This window comes from Haemorhous mexicanus, chromosome 5, assembly GCF_027477595.1.
Source record: "Haemorhous mexicanus isolate bHaeMex1 chromosome 5, bHaeMex1.pri, whole genome shotgun sequence".
NCBI classification, from domain to species: domain Eukaryota; kingdom Metazoa; phylum Chordata; class Aves; order Passeriformes; family Fringillidae; genus Haemorhous; species Haemorhous mexicanus.
The window spans coordinates 71,737,849-71,755,311 of NC_082345.1; the positions used below are offsets into that span (position 1 = coordinate 71,737,849).

The window sequence follows — 17,463 nt, forward strand, 5'->3', positions numbered from 1 at the left end:
GAGCAGCCCCAACTGCTCCCTCATTTTCCATTACACGAAGTTTAAGGAGAAGACATCCAACCTGTGAAGTTACCAGCAGCAAATACAAAGGTGTGGGGAAGGAGCAGGGCTTGCTCAGGGCTGGGTGGGGCCAGGGGCTGTAAAGAAGGTCCAAGGCACACGTTGCTCAGGGATAACCATTTCTGGAATGATTATTCATTAATGCCACTGATTCCTGATCCACAGCAGCATAAGTGAAAGGGAGGCAGGCTCAGCACCAAGCGTGGCTTCAAACTGATGACCCGAAGGTGAAGGGCCCCTTCTCCCATTACTAATCCCCTCAGCCACACAAGCCTCCTGAAAATGATGCTTTGGTTTTATTGCCACAGGGGTCATTTATAAAATCATAAAAGCTAGGTTAAGAAACCAACCCAGCAGCAGCAAGGCCAAGCATGCAGAGAAAGAGCTGAGCAGCCATCCAATGGGGCAAGTTCAGCCTTCCCATGGCATCCTGAGTAATTCAGCTGATTAAATGTGAGAAGTTCTGATTCATGGAGAGGAGGAGGAAATGCATAAACAACTTACCAAAAGCTAATTTCTTTATTATTGCAACCAGAAATGACCAAAGACGCCGTATTTTGTATGTCTGCACATTACATGTGGAAAAAACCAAAAATCAGCATTGCAACATCCAACAATTCAAAATAAAATAGAATAAAAAAATCAAATCCAAGAACTTTCTTGACTGGTAATTAACAGGGACGGAATATAAACGAGATGGCATTGAACAAAGCAGGTAACAGTGCACTTTTAATAAACCAATTTCATCCATATCACCACTGATTTGCAATTTAACAGTTCTATCAGCAAAGCCTCATTTCCCTAACTAGACTGGTACTTTTAAAAACATGACTAATTCACTCTCATTAATATCAATTTGGATGCATTTAAAAAATAACTCTTAATATCTGCACAACAGGCTAAAGGGTCATGTTTCTCCAACATCAGACGTTCTCACTGCATTGGTTTAAAATACAAATATCCCCAAATTAACCAATGCAATCTAAAATTGATTAGAAAACAAAAGGCATAAATTGTTTTCAAGATTTATTCTTATTTAGCTCTGAGACCCATTGCACTACAATATGTAACACTTTTATTTCAGTTTCTCTGCACCTTCCCCTCACATTTTCAAGGGGGAATGTGTCTGGGATCCAGTTTACTGGTCTTTCCAAGGGGATACACAAAGCAGAGGAACACACCTGCATCTCCTCTACCTAAATACGATGCTTTTGGCAAGCTCATTAACCACTTGTTTAAAAAAAAAAAAAAAAAAAAAAAAGGAGAAAAAGGGGAAAAAAAAAAAAGTCCATTCCAGCTACAGATTAACATGCTGTAGCTGCCACCAGAAGTGCAGAGCCCCCCTGGCCTAAGCTCCCAATTCAGAAGGCATTTAAGCACATGTATAACCAAGTGTGGGAACAGGCTCCTTGAAGGCAATAGGATTACTCACTTCTTAAGAAGTTACCACATGTTTAAGTATCTGAATCAAGGCCTAATTATGGTGCTGGCCACCTCCTCGTGCACGCACAGCTGGGGCAGAGCTCACCAATCCCTCACAGCCATGAGGACAGGAGTTTGTCACACGGGCTTTTAGTAGCTGCTAGGTTTGTATTCTCGGGCAAATGACAACAAAAATCCTCAAGCCCTACAAAATAATTAAAAAAAAAAAATTACTTTATAAATATCAGCTATTTACACGTGTGAAAATCTTTTAATGGGAAGTGTTTTTACACACTGATGAAATGTACAAGCAATGAAAAGTTATGTTGACAAAGACTTTAAAAAAACCAAAACAACAAACTAAAAATCAAAGTATAAAATATATTACAGGTCCACCGAAAGAAATTCACACGGAAGAAAAAAATTGACACAATAGAAACTTTTTTTTTAAAAAATAGAAGATATATCACAAAAGCTTGAACATGTTTATTTTATGTTAGTACTAAAAATCAAGGAAAAAAGCTTCATATATTCTCATCACAAAAATATTTACCAGCCACTTTTTATTTCCACATTATGATTATCTGGCTCAGCAAGAGTCGAGGCTGAACTGTATCCAGACTACAGAAATCATTCCAGAAGGTTGTCTCAGTTTACAACTTACTGCAATTTACATTTTCTCCTCCTCTCAGCACCTTACTGCAAAGGTTCAAGAGGGATTAATAACAAATCGAGAAAGAATAGGACAGATATCTGTATTTACAACATTCATCCGTGCTGCTGCCGAGCCACAGGAGCGGGAGCGGTCCCGGGAACCACCGAAGCCTTCACGGCGCTCTGTGCAAACTCCCCTTGCCAGGGGGAAGAAACAGCATCAGAATGTACCAAAATCCAATGCCCTGGGCTCGGACGGTCTGTGAGACCCAACAGCCCCTGAGCAAGGGCATCTCCTCGCCCCTGATTCACTGCAGGGACACAAACGACCCTGGCAGGGGGGATCCCTCCTGCAGCCGAGTCGGGGCGGGAGGTGCCACGGTGACCACACGATTTCAGTCCCTGCCAAGCCTTCAGTGTGCCCTGTGCTTCCTCTTCTTGTGTTTTTTATCCTTCCTTTTGTTGGCACACTTGGAGCAGAACCACTGCATCTCTTCTGGGGGTGCAGCTGTAAGCCCAACGCAAGGCCTGTGAAGGACAGGAAAATATCACATCATCTCAGTGGAGTAACATTGCCTTCGTGCCTTACTCCAAAAAATGCAACTTTTCAGTGGGAGACTGTATCTGGCCTTGGAATTAATACAGCAATTATCTTAACAAATATAATGATCAAAACCTTAGAACTCTTGCTTTGAAACAAAAGAGAAGTATCAAAAGGATACTCAGATGAAAAGTGTTGTTTTAGTTGAAAATATGAGTGCATTTTCAGGTGTAATAGATTAGCTTTAAAATAATTTCAAATGCTTTTTTAACACATCTGCAAAAAAACCTTATGATTTTATGTAGCTTTTAAAAAAAAAAAGCCTAAAAAGTGATTAATTTCCCCTAACCTTTTTATAAGAGCTGACATTTATATTACTGTTCATACAATGCTTCATAATTTGAACTGTCTATCTGTATATACTGTGCTCATAATCCTGTAGTTCTCACAAAATTACCAGAATCAGCAATATTTCCCAGCAGTTTCAAAAACAACCGTTATCACCAATGCCCATTAATTAAAAAGTAACTCTCCTTCACAGCTTAAAATCTGCCTTTTCAAATTTCAGAGCAACAGAGATAAAAATATCTTCCAGATTATTAAATTGGACACAGTAAAGCTATTTAAATATTCCCAACGTCATGAACTATTAGAAAAAAAAGGTTTTTTAATAATATAGCCCCAATCTGCCAGGCACTGGCAGAGCAGGATGGATGAGAGGAACTTACCAGTGATACCAATCATCGCAGTCATCACAACCTATCATTGGACTGCCATCATCTGGCTTATTACAGCCAGGACAGATCCAGATCTGGTTACCCCACTCGTCTCGGATCTGGTGCAAAGAAAAGCAAAGTTAGCTGGTTTTCAGGGCCAAGCAGGCAGGAAAATTGACATTTGGAAAAAAAAAATCAACAAAAAAAAAAGGTTTCTTGCTTATCTGGCTAAGCCATTCAGCAGCCCCTGTTGTTATGTGTGAATTCTCTGATCATAAGAGCTCAGTGTTACGTCTTAATTGATTTTCCTACACTTCTCATGACGACAAAATCATGTATTTTCCTGCATTGTCCTGTAAACCAGTAAAGCCAGTTACACCACCCAACCTAAGCACAGGCATTCACACACAGAGCCAGGGCTTAAGGACACAATTCCCTCTCTGTCTATACTTTTAAAATTCGACCCTGTTAATGGCAAGCAGGAGCCACGGCAGCCTCCTGTGTAAGATAACAGTTCTTGTGTGCATGTAAAATATACAGCGCCATGTGTATATATTGCTGCATTACTTATTAGCCAAAGTCTTCAACTCCAACGAGCTGATAAGATCAGGATATAAAAAAAGTTGTTACTGAGTAACTTTCCATTCCCCTTATGACATTTATGTCGCAGTACAATCTACTAAAGGGTAAATGAAACAAGAAAGGCAGATCATTTACAGTAGTGGGCAGCTGCTCACCGGGTTCATCATATGCATTTTTTTAATGTTTATATCCTGCTCGACCCATTGTTTGTATTTTTACATTTCCAGTGGTTCTTGAACAGCTCTTTGCTAAAAACATGCACGCAAAATGTCACAGAATCCACCTAAAGGAGTGCAATTAACAACACAAAGTACAAAATGTCTGGGGCATTACCCTGACTCCATCACTCCTTTATGAAGATTTGCACACTATCGCTGAATCTCAAAAGCAGAAACTGTTTTGTTCTCAGCTTTTGTGCATTTACACATATCTCAGGCAATAACTTTTTGCTATCTGTACAGCTTACAAACACAATATTAAAAAGTAGCAGATGAAAAGCCCCAAATGTTCTTAGCAAAAAAAAAAAAAAAAAAGCCACTACACGGTGGTCTGTACATCTTACACCACTTCCTGAAAAATCAATAGGAATGTACCAGAGCTGCAACCAACACATCACTCTTCCCTGATTCTTCCTAAAGCCTTGAATGTTTTTGTGGTTTAAAACTCAAAAATACAAGTCCCAGGAATACTAACCAGGGAACAATCCCTTTCCAACAGAGATATGGAGTAGGCACCGTCATAAAATTAACTCAATTTCCAAGCTGATTGATTGCAATAATCATTCCTATATCTACCATCTAATCTCACATCTGCAGAGTCATTTTAAGTTGCTGGAGAAGCATCTGCTCCCCACGTGAAGTGTCTGGGCTCAGAGGTGCAGAGTCATTTTGGTGGGATAACCCTGCTGGGAAGAGAGGGGATGCTGTGCCACAGTGCTGCAGAGAAGGGATGCTGTGGGATGTTGGGCTGAGGGCTAAAAAACCTTCCTGAACACCTGGTTGCACCCCCACCATCACCCAGCACAGGCATCTCATTTCTGGTGCTGCCTGTTTTGGGTGTAGGCAGCACTGCCAGACGTTGCCCCATCAGAAAATAGACACCCTAACTTTTCCAAACTTAATTTTTCAAGGGTTTTCTTCCCCTGCAGAATGCCTTCCTCAGGCTCTCAGGGGCTGGAGAGGGGCAGGGTGGTCTGTAATCACAGAGACTTCTGCCTGTTTGTTAAACAAGAAATTGGGCTGCTGAATAAGGATATTAAAAATATTGCATAACTTCTCATTCCTGAATAAGCCAAGGGTCATGCAATGAGGTACAGAGTGGGATTGCTGATTGCTGTGCTAGTACAAACCACTGAGAGCTAATGAGCAGAGCACATGCACTGAGATGCTATCCATCAGGGAGATGTGTATCCTTTCTGTTTTGAACTATAAAATCACTCTCCTCTCCTCCCCTGCACAAGGGAGTTGGGCACCTCTGTCACACTGGCTCCACTCTTATCTCTAGAACAGCTTTCCCATGTGATCTGAGGAAAATGATTTTGTCTCCTGGATTTCCTTTATACAAGAGGCTAATAATTATTAATCATTTTCTTCTTCCCCAACCTCTCTCTGAGCATTTTGAATTATAAATCTGTCACATCAGGTGTGTTCCTGCAGGTGCACATAGTTGGGTCCTAATACAGTAAAGCCTTGGTTTCACCTATAATGTTGTAAAACATCACTTTTCACAAGGGCCTGGAGTGATAGGACAAGAGGGAATGCTCTTAAGTTGAAGGGAGGTAAGTTTAGATTGCATATTAGGAAAAAAATATTTACAATAAGGGTGGTGGTACGGGTTGTCCAGGGAGGTGGTGGACTTCCTACCCCTGGAATTGTTCAAGGCCAGGTTGGATGGGGCTCTGAATAACCTGGTCGAGTGGAAGGTGTCCTTGCCTCTGGCAGAGGGGTTGGATCAAGATGGTCTTTAGGGCTCCTTCCAACCCAAAATATTTTGTGATAATCTATGGTTCTGTGAAAAGCAAAAATGACCTGGAGCTTCCATATCCTCTGAATTCTCCATAAAGGTGCTAAGTGTGTTACCACTGGAAGTGCTAGGTTTTTCTTTTTAAAACTAACATAATCCCTCAATTATTTCTTTTCACAATTACAGAAGAAAATTACTACATGGGATGTAGTAGAGCATTTAGGAAATGTTTTTCTCTTAAAGTAAATTTTGAAACCTGTGGGCACTACTGTAATAATAACAATGACAACAATAGTAGTGACTGTAATAATAAGAGTGACTGTGGGTTTACACTGTGATACCAGAGGTGAGGCTGTGTCCTGCACCCTAAGGATATGCAGAGCCTGTGTGACGTTGTCCAGTGCTGTAACTAACTCAGGAGTGAAATGTAGCAGCTGTTTAAATAGAGACCAGTAACATGATACAGCAGTTTAAGTCCAGCAGGGAAGCACCTTTCCATTAGAAATGCAGGGTGGATTTATATTAGAAATCAATACTGAATCAAGATTCATAAAAATTAAAAAAAAACAACCAAACATGCATATGTTGCAATTCAAGCACGGCAAACTCTGTAATTAAAGTAAGCTTTAAGTGTTTCAAATGGTGAGATTTTTAAACTGCAGCTAAACAAGGTGTCACCAATCAAGCTGGAATTCAGCCAGGACAGGGAGGATAACAACACTGCTACCCTTGTGCTGCTGTTCAAGCATCAGGAATGTTCAGGACTTAATTTCACACAGCATTTAAAGCAGAAATTCTCAGCAGCACAGCAAGCCTTGTCCTACCCAGACACATATCCACATTCTTTTAGGGAATGCAGTTCCTACACCATGTTACTTAAGAGACTTTTCTAAAAGAATGAAGAATGCTGCCAGACACAGGCCAAGCTCAGAGCCCGTGTCAAACACACAAATGAAGTGCAGACTAATGAACAATCTGCAGACTTCTGAGATGCACAAACATCTGCAATTTCTGTATGTTGAGGAAACCAGGAAAGAGATTAGTGGACTCTACACATTTCAAATGAGGGCTAAGTCAAGTTCTTGATGTTGTATGAGGGTTTTGTACTCTACCTGACTGACAGTAAAATCTATGGTGAGTCTGACATTTGAGGTTTCAATTCAGCACTTTTGAAAGCAACTATAAAAAACCTCCACCTCCAAAAAAAAGTGCTCTAGCTCAGTTAGCAGAAAATATCATATGGGATATAGCTGGACTTGTTAGAAGGAACTTAAATTTGGAACTGGGAACAAATGAAAAATTCAGTCCAAGTTACAGCGTTTCAGTTAAGTTATTAACCCCTCAAAACATGTGTGTGGAAACAAAGGCTGGATAAACAGCAATTTAACAGAGAGCAACATCAGGAATCCAGAAACCATCAGTTTGAGACGATGAGCCACCCAGGAGCTCACCAATTCCAGGGAGGAATGCCCCTGGCACTGGGACAGAGCATGGCACTTGTCACCTACCACGTAAGTACTGACGGTCTCGGTCACCACGCTCCGAACGGGAGCTTTGGAGCCTCCAGCTGCTGACACGGCTGGGGAGGGTGGTGGGATGAGGACAGGTGAGATGGTGGCCTGTGGAGGAGGAGGAGCTGGAGCTGGAGGAGGGGTGACATGAACGGGAGCTGGCACCGGTGATGGCACAGGCGGAGGTGTTTTGGGCCGCGCCGCCGGAGTGGAAGGTTTGGCCTCTGGAGCTGACACCACTTTGCTGATGACTCTGTAGAAGCAACAGTGAGAATTGTTAGAGCTGATGGGAGAGAAAGCAGTGATCAATCACCCTTTAGAGAGAAAGAAAATATAGAGCAGCTAATTCATGTCACCCTGGAGCCACCAAAGAGGCTGTTTCAACCCCACACAAGGACTGCTGTCATTGCTGCACCCATCCATTTACAGGATAAAGCACAGAGCCATTACAAAGTGAATGCCAGGACACCCTGAGCCAGTCTGCACCTCACTGCCCTATAAATATTCTCTGTGGCTTTACTAAACCTTGTTTCGTTAAGTTTTATTGCATTAGCTCAATTTGTGGGAAATATAAGAAAGGAAAGTTAATCAGCTGTGAACAGCACTGATTTTAATCTTCAAACTGAGAGACCATATCATCCTGTTAAGATCCTACATTAGGGGGTTCTGCAAATATTTGCTGGTTTGGTATGTCTTTGCCCAAATGTTTATGAAATCAGCAGTGGATCTAGTCAGGACAAATAAATGACGCACACTATACACTCAGCAGTTAAAATATTGCTACTTACTCGAGTAGCTGAAGTAGACAGGATGTAGCTCTAGTAAATACACTGTATAGAACAATCTTGCCCAGGAAGGGGGATACATAGAGGACCCAGCCTTTATTAATGACTGTTGATACACAGTGTTATTGATGTGCATGCAATTTCACAGACAAGCCAGAAAAAGCCCTTACTACAAGGCTCTAGGTTAGAAACATAAAGAGAAGGAAAAAGATGTTTTAAAAAAACAGAAAAAAAACAACCCAAAAAACAACCAAAACCTCAAACAAAACACAAGATAGGTTGATTTGTTTTACCACATTTTGGTAAATCATTTAACTAATTTATTTATATTTGAATGGTAACTGTGGGAGTGTGATTGATTTGTCACAGGACTGTAAGAAGAGGGTGATTTAAAGAAAGGTTAGACATTCCAGGGACAAGAATCATTTAAGAAAGTAAAAAATTGAGACATCAGTAGAGAAACCATGACAAAAATCAGATTGCAATGACTCCTGAGAACCAGGAATGTCTGGCTCCACTGTCAATGTGAATTCTAAGTTCAACTTTAGAGTTTATTGCAACTCCAAAGGCAGCATTACTATGATTGGAGACAATGTCTGAAATCAAGTCAATAAAATTCCAAGCCATCATTTGAGAAAGGCTTGGAATAATTCAGTATGTAATGCCTGGCTGAGATAATGGTGTTTTTCCTCACAAGATATGCCACTTGCACTACAAAATCAGAACTATGTCCAGTTATAGTAAAAACATACTTGGTAAAAGGAAACAAGAGCAATGAGCTTGGTAGTCCTGCTTAACCCCCAGCTGCAGCATCACACCTTTTATGAGTGAACAGGAGAAGAAAATCAAAGAATGAAATCTAAAGGGTGATAGATGATTCTTAGATCAGCAACACATTCACACTACATATGTCCCAGTGATTGCTTCAGGTACCTAACGTGGGGCTCAGGCTCTGTATATGTGTCAGTAAGGTGCTAGACTGTGAGTCAAAGTACAGGAGTCTTAATTTATGTTGTCTGTGACTTGGAGAAGGAAGGAAGTTCTACTATCAGGACATCCTGGGAGCAACCTACGCATCAAAACCAGCCTCCTTCTCCTGTTAGTGGGGAACATCCAAAACGCCACTGTTATCTCTCAAGGAAGTTTTCTCTTTGGCTCATGATGTGTTTCTGGTTCAGTGAAAGTCTCAGTGTGTGGCTCCTGCCAGACTTGCCATACCCAACTCAGTGCTTCTTCTGTGTCTTCCCCATTCCACAGACAGCGCTGGCTCCCAGTGCTGAATGCCTAAGACCTTGGTTGGTGCCAATGCTCCCCTGGTTTGCAAAGTTATCCTCATGACTGGAGAGCCATCTCTCAATAGACAAACTCTTAGCTATAATAAAACTGAGGATAGGGACTGACAGCAAAATATTGGCACAGCAGAAGTCATTTGGATGGTTTCAAATATCATTGCCCCTTCTTTCCATGCCTCCCTCTCTTACCTCCTGCAAGTAAACAAAGTCCTGCTAGGAGTTCTTCAGGGAGTCAACCCTCCTCAAGTCTAGACTAGGAGATGTATTAGCTAATAGGGCTTTAAACACAACTTTGCACACAGTGTAAACAGTTTGAAAGAAGTATTAGCTAATACAATTTGAATAAGAGTGACCATGCCCAGCTAACACATGAAATTAAATTAGAGTTTCTTGGTCTAAAGCCAGGTTCTCCTCCTGCACAGGGTCTTCGAAGCCACTCTGCTCACAACTGCAGAAGCAGCAAGGAACACCACATGTGAAATCTTCCAAAAGCACAAATATTCATTAGCGAGCGACACGCGCTCACGGATTGGCTGGCGTGCCTCGAGTGTGCAATTAGGACATGTTCAGTATATAGGGCAGCTTGTTTATCTTGATTTTAGAGCTCACTTATCAAAACAGGAGATCGGCATTTCGGAGCACGCTTGGGCCTACCACTCCCTTGGGCTAATGGAGTTCAGAGACTTTAGACTCCAGAGTGGAGAAATGAATGGTTTTGTGCTGCACCATCAGAGGTGATGGAGTAATCTCAGCGAGGGTGGTTTAGCCTGTCCTGAAGAAGGGGCTGCACGCACGGAATATGGAGGTGGGGAGAAATCAAAGGGAAATAGCAGTCCCACGACTAATAATTACTGTTATTTCAGACTTGGAGAGAAACCTGATATCAAAACACTATGTAAATGATGGCAAGATTTATGAGCTCTGTTTTATAGACAGGAAAATTGAGACACAGAGCTCACTGCAAGTAGGCGGCTCTCACTGCAGCAGAGCCTTGATCCTCCTGGTACCTGGGTCCTGCTGGGATTTAAACTCTTCCTTGGGACATCACCATACACATTTTGTTACCTTTCCCAAATGTGTTTTCACGTGTCCAAAATCATCACTTAGTGCAAGTACAATACTACATAAAACAAACTTTCATCTCCTCCTCCACAGCAATCCAAAAACTCCAAAACTGAGGCTAAATGAGTACTTTTTGCACATATCAAACACAAATGAACATCAACCACCACCACCACAATCAGAGTCATGAGGCAAGAACTGAATTTCTCTGCAGGCTGCTTGCCTGGCAATGGACCACAAACAGATTCTACACTGAAAGATAAAAGGCCAATTAAAAGTTGTTTTTGAATCCAAACAGTCCCTCCAGAATAAAGGAGGTGTGAGAAAACCTTTGGAATAGATGTGGTAATAAGAGCCTCCATAAATTGTGACTACAAGTTACCACTTCCTTTGAAAAAAACCCCAGAATTAATGTAAACACTGTGTATTTGGTTGTGTCCAACCTAAATTCACTTTGGATTTCTTTTTAAATGCCAGCAGGAGCTGTCCTGCTCACAGAACCTCAGTGTATTTATCATTGAACACATACACTCATTTGTCACAGTGCCTGGTAGTAACTGAGAAAAAATACCTAAATGTAATAAAAAGGGCAAATACCTAAGGGATGTGAAATTTAAAGTGGAAGGACAGAAGGACAGAGAAATCCTCAGATACCACAATTACAAATTATTTTTCCATGCTGTTTTTTTATAACCCCTTTGCTGAAAGAGCAGAGCCTAAAGCTTCCTGACAAAGGCATTTTTAAGTTATTTTTCTTTCTCACAATCTGCACCAGTGCAAACAGCATTTCTATATCAGAACTTAATGAGATCTTCCATTGCCATTTCTGCTCAACTACACCAAGGCTGTGTTGGGGCCAAGACAACAGCGTGTAATATCTGAATCTCAGCTGAGCAGCCAGATCTCATGGAATCAAAGGATGGATTGGCTTGGAAGGGACCTTAAAGATCTTCCAGCCCCAACCCCTCTGACATGGGCAGGGATATTTTCCTCTAGACCAGGTTTTTCAGAGCCCCATCCAACCCGATCTTGAACACTTCCAGGGATAGGGAATCCACCACCTCCCTGGGCAGCCTGTGTCAGTGTCTCACCACCCTTACAGTAAAGAGTCAATGCTTTTCTACTGGTTTAAAACTGTGTCCAACACTGCTCCAAGGGGAAGGAAGAAAAGAAAACTTCAGTGAAGTTTTTCTGTTTCTCAGGAGGGTAGAGTGAATAAAAACCCTTTTTAATCATCACATAGGGCAATGACCCTGTTCACAGTTATAATTCCAAACCCAAAGAGGATGAACACCAAGTGTCAGCTGGCAGGCAAAGGGCAAATTCTACCAAGATTTGAAGTGTTGCAACAGGTCAGTTGGTTTCTAATCAGCTCTAGGTGGCAGGAACTGTAACATGCTACATCTGGAGCAAAATGAAGCTCCAAGGTGTGAAATGGTTTCCTATCTTTGGAAGTAATTTATTTGATTTAACTCTGATCCTTACGGCTGAAAGCCCCATTGACTGCTTCACCTAAACACAGGGGGAAGACGTGCACCAAAAGGAAATGGCTTTTCAAAAACAGGGCATGGGCCACAGGGCAGAATGATTGCTATTGGCAATGAGCTCCAAAAAAATGCTGTATCAGAACTTCCACAGGTCTAGTAAAAAAATCACAGTAATCTTTGTTTCTCTGAGGCAGAGCTCCCAAGAAGCTGTTTCTCTGCCCAGAGGAAAAAAGTAACATTTGAAAAGCCCTAATTATTTTCTGAACCCATGAGCCATTTTTAAGCAAGGAGAAGGAGCTAAATGGGTCTCTGTGTCTAGGAAAAAGACACAATCAACTGCACTGACATAACTGAAACTGGTGCAATTCACTTGGATTATCAATCATCATATAATCTATTAGCTTTGATATTCCCTTATTGATATAAATTCCTTGATGCTAGAAAGTGATGTAACTATTTTGTTTCTAAAAAAATCTCACACCTGGAACTGAGACTGTTGCACCAGAAAAAACGTAAACACTCTAAGACCTATGGGTAAGAGTGTCAAAAACACCTCAGGAAATCAGGAAATTTCCATATGGTTTAGATTCTTCAGAGATAAGAGGTGATTCTGAAAATTTTATTCCAGCCCTGGAGGAGAATCAGTGTGATTTAAGCTCTGTAATGTAGGCTAATTCCCATATTACTTTTACAAAGGGAAATTTATTTGCTGTTTCATGCCCTACTGAATATTTTATTTTGTGCAAAGAAGTCATATTGGCAAACAGAAGCTCCACAAGCACACGCTGTGACCAACTTGAGAGTTTGTGGAGTGCCAGAATGCACCAAACCTCCAACAAAGCCCTAAGCAATGTTGCAAGTGAAAAGACCTCAGGACTTTAACATCACCTGCCATGTGGTATTCTTCTCTATCAAGGAAAATGAACTTTGAGCACTTATTCCAAGTGCTTTTTGGGTGCCTGCCTCTCCACGTAAAGCGTGTTGACCTTCAGTGGTGCACATGGAGATCAACAGCTCATTCTCCATTTCAGCTGAGCTAGGGAAGGGTGTGGAGCACCAGGAGCAGCTGAGGGAGCTGGGGAGCTCAGCCTGGAGAAAAGGAGGCTCAGGGGGGACTTTATTACTTTCTAGAACTCCCTGACAGGAGGTACAGCCATGTGGGGGGGGTTGGTCTTTTCTGCCAAGTAACAAGTGAAGAACAAGAGGAAATGGCCTCTAGTTAAGCCAGAGGAGGTCCAGACTGGATATTAGGGAAAATGATTTCATGAAAAGGGTTGTGAAGCACTGGAGCAGGCTGCCCATGGCAGTGGTGGAGTCACCCATCCCTGGAGGGATTTAAAAGACACATAAATGTGGCACTTGTGCACACAGTTCAGTGATGGATTTTGCAGTGCTGGGTAAATTGTTGGACTTGATGATCTAAGATGTCTTTTACAACCTAAATTATTCTATGATTCTACTATTCTAACATTATGGCAAAGCCCCACAAACATCTGGACATTCAGCCCAGCTGACATTTCCAGCTAACTCCTTTCCTTTATGGACACATGCACTGTTGAAATTGAATTACAAGTTTTCTACTGTTTATTTTCCCATTACTTTAAGTGAAACAGATTTCTGCCCTTGGCCTTCAGCCTCTGTATCTGTTACACCCAGAGTATTTCTCCCAACAACCACAAGCACCTTTCAGTTGATGACTCCTAAATCTCCCTCCCATTTTCTCACCATTCTGACTTACACCTCTGGATGGTTCACTGCCAGTCTGACAAAACAAAACTGAGCTGGTAGCGTGGCGTCTTGGTATCTTTCATCTTATTTTTTCCCTTATCATCAATAACAAACATCTTCAATGTTAAAACCACCTGGCACCAACCCCTTCTGCTGAGTTCTCAAGAGCAAAACCAGAACCTGGTAAAACATGTTTATGTCAATGAGCTCTTTGCAAACTTTCTCTTCTGTGTTCCCAGCAAACTGCCTTTTATTGTCATTTGTTTTGGGAAATGTTATGGGATGCAGGATCTAGGAGTTTGCCCATAAACCAGTCCTATATCCACCCTTTTTGATGGGAACTGGTATAGAACATTAATTGTATTAACTAGCAGAAAGTTGTACCAGTATGGGTCTAGAAAATCTTTAAAGCTGTAATTTTCAGCTTGTTACCAAGTTTGTTTTTGAAAGAAACAAGTAAGACAGATGGTCCTGGACTTGGAGATTCTGCACAGCTAAAGATCAACTGCTAACAGGACAACTTCACTAAATTCAGGTAGGACCATCTGTTCTTTTGTAGTTATTTATGGTCTTCTTGTCCTCATCCAGCTCCCAGGAACCATCCCACAAATCCTTGGGTCTGGAGTTTCCTCACTTTTGTTTAAAAACCTCAGTAAAAGCGTGAATAAAAAGAAGCAACTCTGTCAAAGCCAAGAACAAATCAGTACCTTTCTCTTGCAGTCATCCTCTATGGAAAGTTTATTTTTGAAACAAATACCCATCTGCCTTTCTAATCTTTCACACATATTTGATCAGTTTCTGTTGTGCTTCATAAGGGCAGCTGCTCATGACCATTTACACAAGCAATTCTCTCATGTGTCTAAACCTGCCTGAAGTATTTTTTTTTAATTGTGGTATACAGTATACATGTTGGTTTTTTTTTTTTTTTTTTTACTCTTGAGCAATAAGCAGCAAAATCAAAGAATCTCACAGTAAGTTGTTTTGTTTTCTAATGACTCAAGCCTTTTTATGGATTCACTTTTGGAGTCATCACTCAATGTGGCCAGCAGCAAAATGAAAATAATTTGCCACAGACTACTGCCTACCATAAACAGGATGAATAATTAGTTGGGGTGGCTTCAGTAATTAAATAAAATAGAAGGAAGAAAAAACCAAAGGACTACATCTGAAGTTGTAAATTTAATTCATGCTCAAGGAAGAAAAAGCTGTGCTAAATCACCTCTAGAAATATAAACAAAAATGATCATTTACTTGGTTTGGTAAAAGGGATATGGTATTGTTCACTTTTTTTTTTTTTTTCTTTTTTCCATGTAAAAGCTGCAATCCTGCAGCAAGGGAGAGGCTGGGGAACCTCCACCAAAGTGAAAGAGCCTTTTGGATGGATACAGGACCACACATGGGGATTTTACAGCAGGATTTGGGCCAATATGTTACACTAAAAAAGAACAATTGGGAAAGGGCTATGAATCATAGCTGAGACAGTATCTTCATTAAAATACATTCAGCATTTCAAAAGGCACCAAAAATCAGTCCTCCAGCTCTTATAATTTAAAAGACCACAGAACAGAGAAATGTGGGTATGTCAGTAAATACACTCACAAAGATTGATGAAAGCTGTAAAGATCACTGGAATTCCTTCAGCACACCTTGGAGAGGAGCAAGATCATTTTTCATTACTCTGCCTCCTCACTTAGGTGGTCTATTGATCATATCAAAAATGATTTCACCATTACATGTTCTTTACAGCACAAGTTGGATTGACACCCAGAGCAGCAGCTCTGTCAATGCAGTTAACATGGCCTTTCCTGCTAAAATAATTGGGATGCCCATTAGCACAGCAATAAACACAGACTTTTACTGCTTGTGCTCTATTGTTTAATTTTCCCAAACTGTGGTTAGCCCTTCTCCATTTTTCTCTCTTGTCACTGTCATATTTTCTGGAAAAATCTCCTTGCTCAGGATCCTTCTCCTGGGAAGCTGAGAAAAAGGTAAACAATATTGTCTCATTTGCTTCTCCTGTGTTTTGCTGCTTTGGAATGTGGTTGGAGATTGTTTATCCAACAGGTGATTGTTTCATTGGTTTCATGTGAATTGTTTTTGACTTATTGGCCAATGGGGGCCAAGCTGTGTTAGACTCTGGAGACAGAGTCACAAGATTCATTATTATCTTTTTAGCCTTCTGTCTGTATCCTTTCTGTATGCTTTAGTATAGTTTAGCATAGGTTAGTTTAGTATTCTTTAATATAATATAGATCATAAAATAATAAATCAGCCTTCTGAGAACATGGAGTCAGATTCATCATTCCTTCCAACGATGGGGGTCTCAGAAAATACAACACTCCCTGAAGTATCACTTCTTTTCCCCCTCCCCTCTTCAATTCCTCAATGAATTCTCCTCTGGAGCTCTCCCTTGGATAAGCAATGTCTCACAGGGTAACCAACACCACCCACAGCTGTGGCCCACAATGGCCCCACGCTGCTGCCACTCCGTCTGTCCAAGGCTTTGGTCACGGTGCCTGAGCTGCTCCAAACACTGCCCTTATTCATCCCAACGGGCACAGGGAGGGGCTTCCAGCAGGATTCCTTTACCTGTTTCCCCACCACAAAACAGTGCAATAAATGGAATGGGTCATGAGCTACTTGGCTGGTAATGCAAACCTAAGGCTTGACAAGTCAATAAAAAGCCAATCCTTCCCTCCCCAGCCACACGCAGGGAGCCAAGGCTGGAGGCAAACAATTTGGATATGCCTGTACAGGGAGCTTAATGAACCCCATCATTCAGCTTTTGTGGGCAAACACTATGAAGACAATAATGTAAATTATCAAAGTCTGACTAGTGCACCACTAAATAGCACCCAAAGTTCAAAAGTTTCTTCGCTGATTTATCTGTATGAGAACAACCCTATTAAAAACTGAAGCTCCTAAATATTCACCAAAGATGATTCTGTAACAATCAGGTGCATTCTTGGAAACTGCATAGGGCAGGATTCTAGTTTAACTCAAACTTGCAGCAAAGTCTTGGATACCCAGCTTTTTTTCCACAAATTCACACAGAGCTTGAACAGTTTTAAAAGAACAAATATTCATGTTACAGCAGCAACTCAGATCCCCAGTGAGCTCTGGGGAGCACCAACACAGTCCTTGTCTAATTTCTTTGTTCAGCCAGGTCAATAAGAAGCATACGGATGTACTTGTTAAAACCTTCTTCTTCTTCTTTCCTTTCTTGGTGCTATGACCTTTTAAAGTCTGATTGTGTATGTGTGTGTGCAGTTTTCCCAAGAAAATTCAATCTCTGGAGAGTTTGCAACTCAACTCTTTTGTAAATTAAGCTTGTTGTAGATAGAAGATCCCTCATTAAGGCATCTCTTTTTTGGTGAGCATACACTTGGTGGCACTCTGCATGCCACAGGTGGCATTCTATAGTTCTGTGGGATTTCAAAAAGTATGAGTGAAGAACTGATTCACTAAAATTTCATGTTGCATTTAAAATAACAAATTCTTGAGCAAATAGAACTGAAAGAGAGCAGGGTTAGATTGGATATTGGGAAAAAATTCTTCCATGTGGGGGTTGTAGAAGTTCTTAGATGGATAATCTAATTAAGAAACTTGGTGTAATAAACTAGGTTTTCCTGTCCTCCTAGTCCCAAAAATATTCTTCTGG

General features: G+C 41.1%; 1 protein-coding gene across 1 annotated transcript in view; it reads right to left on the minus strand.

Moving 5' to 3' along the window:
* Nucleotides 1-560: 560 nt before the first annotated feature.
* The window catches only part of TAF3 (TATA-box binding protein associated factor 3), a 114,089-nt gene continuing 97,186 nt past the window's right edge, over nucleotides 561-17,463 (minus strand). Inside the window, exons 5-7 of the mRNA XM_059847534.1 lie at nucleotides 7,446-7,701; nucleotides 3,406-3,512; nucleotides 561-2,664 (exon numbers count right to left, since the gene is read on the minus strand). Of these exons, the coding sequence (XP_059703517.1) occupies nucleotides 2,550-2,664; nucleotides 3,406-3,512; nucleotides 7,446-7,701 (478 nt within the window). The 3' untranslated portion in view covers nucleotides 561-2,549. The remainder of the gene's footprint in view (nucleotides 2,665-3,405; nucleotides 3,513-7,445; nucleotides 7,702-17,463) is intronic.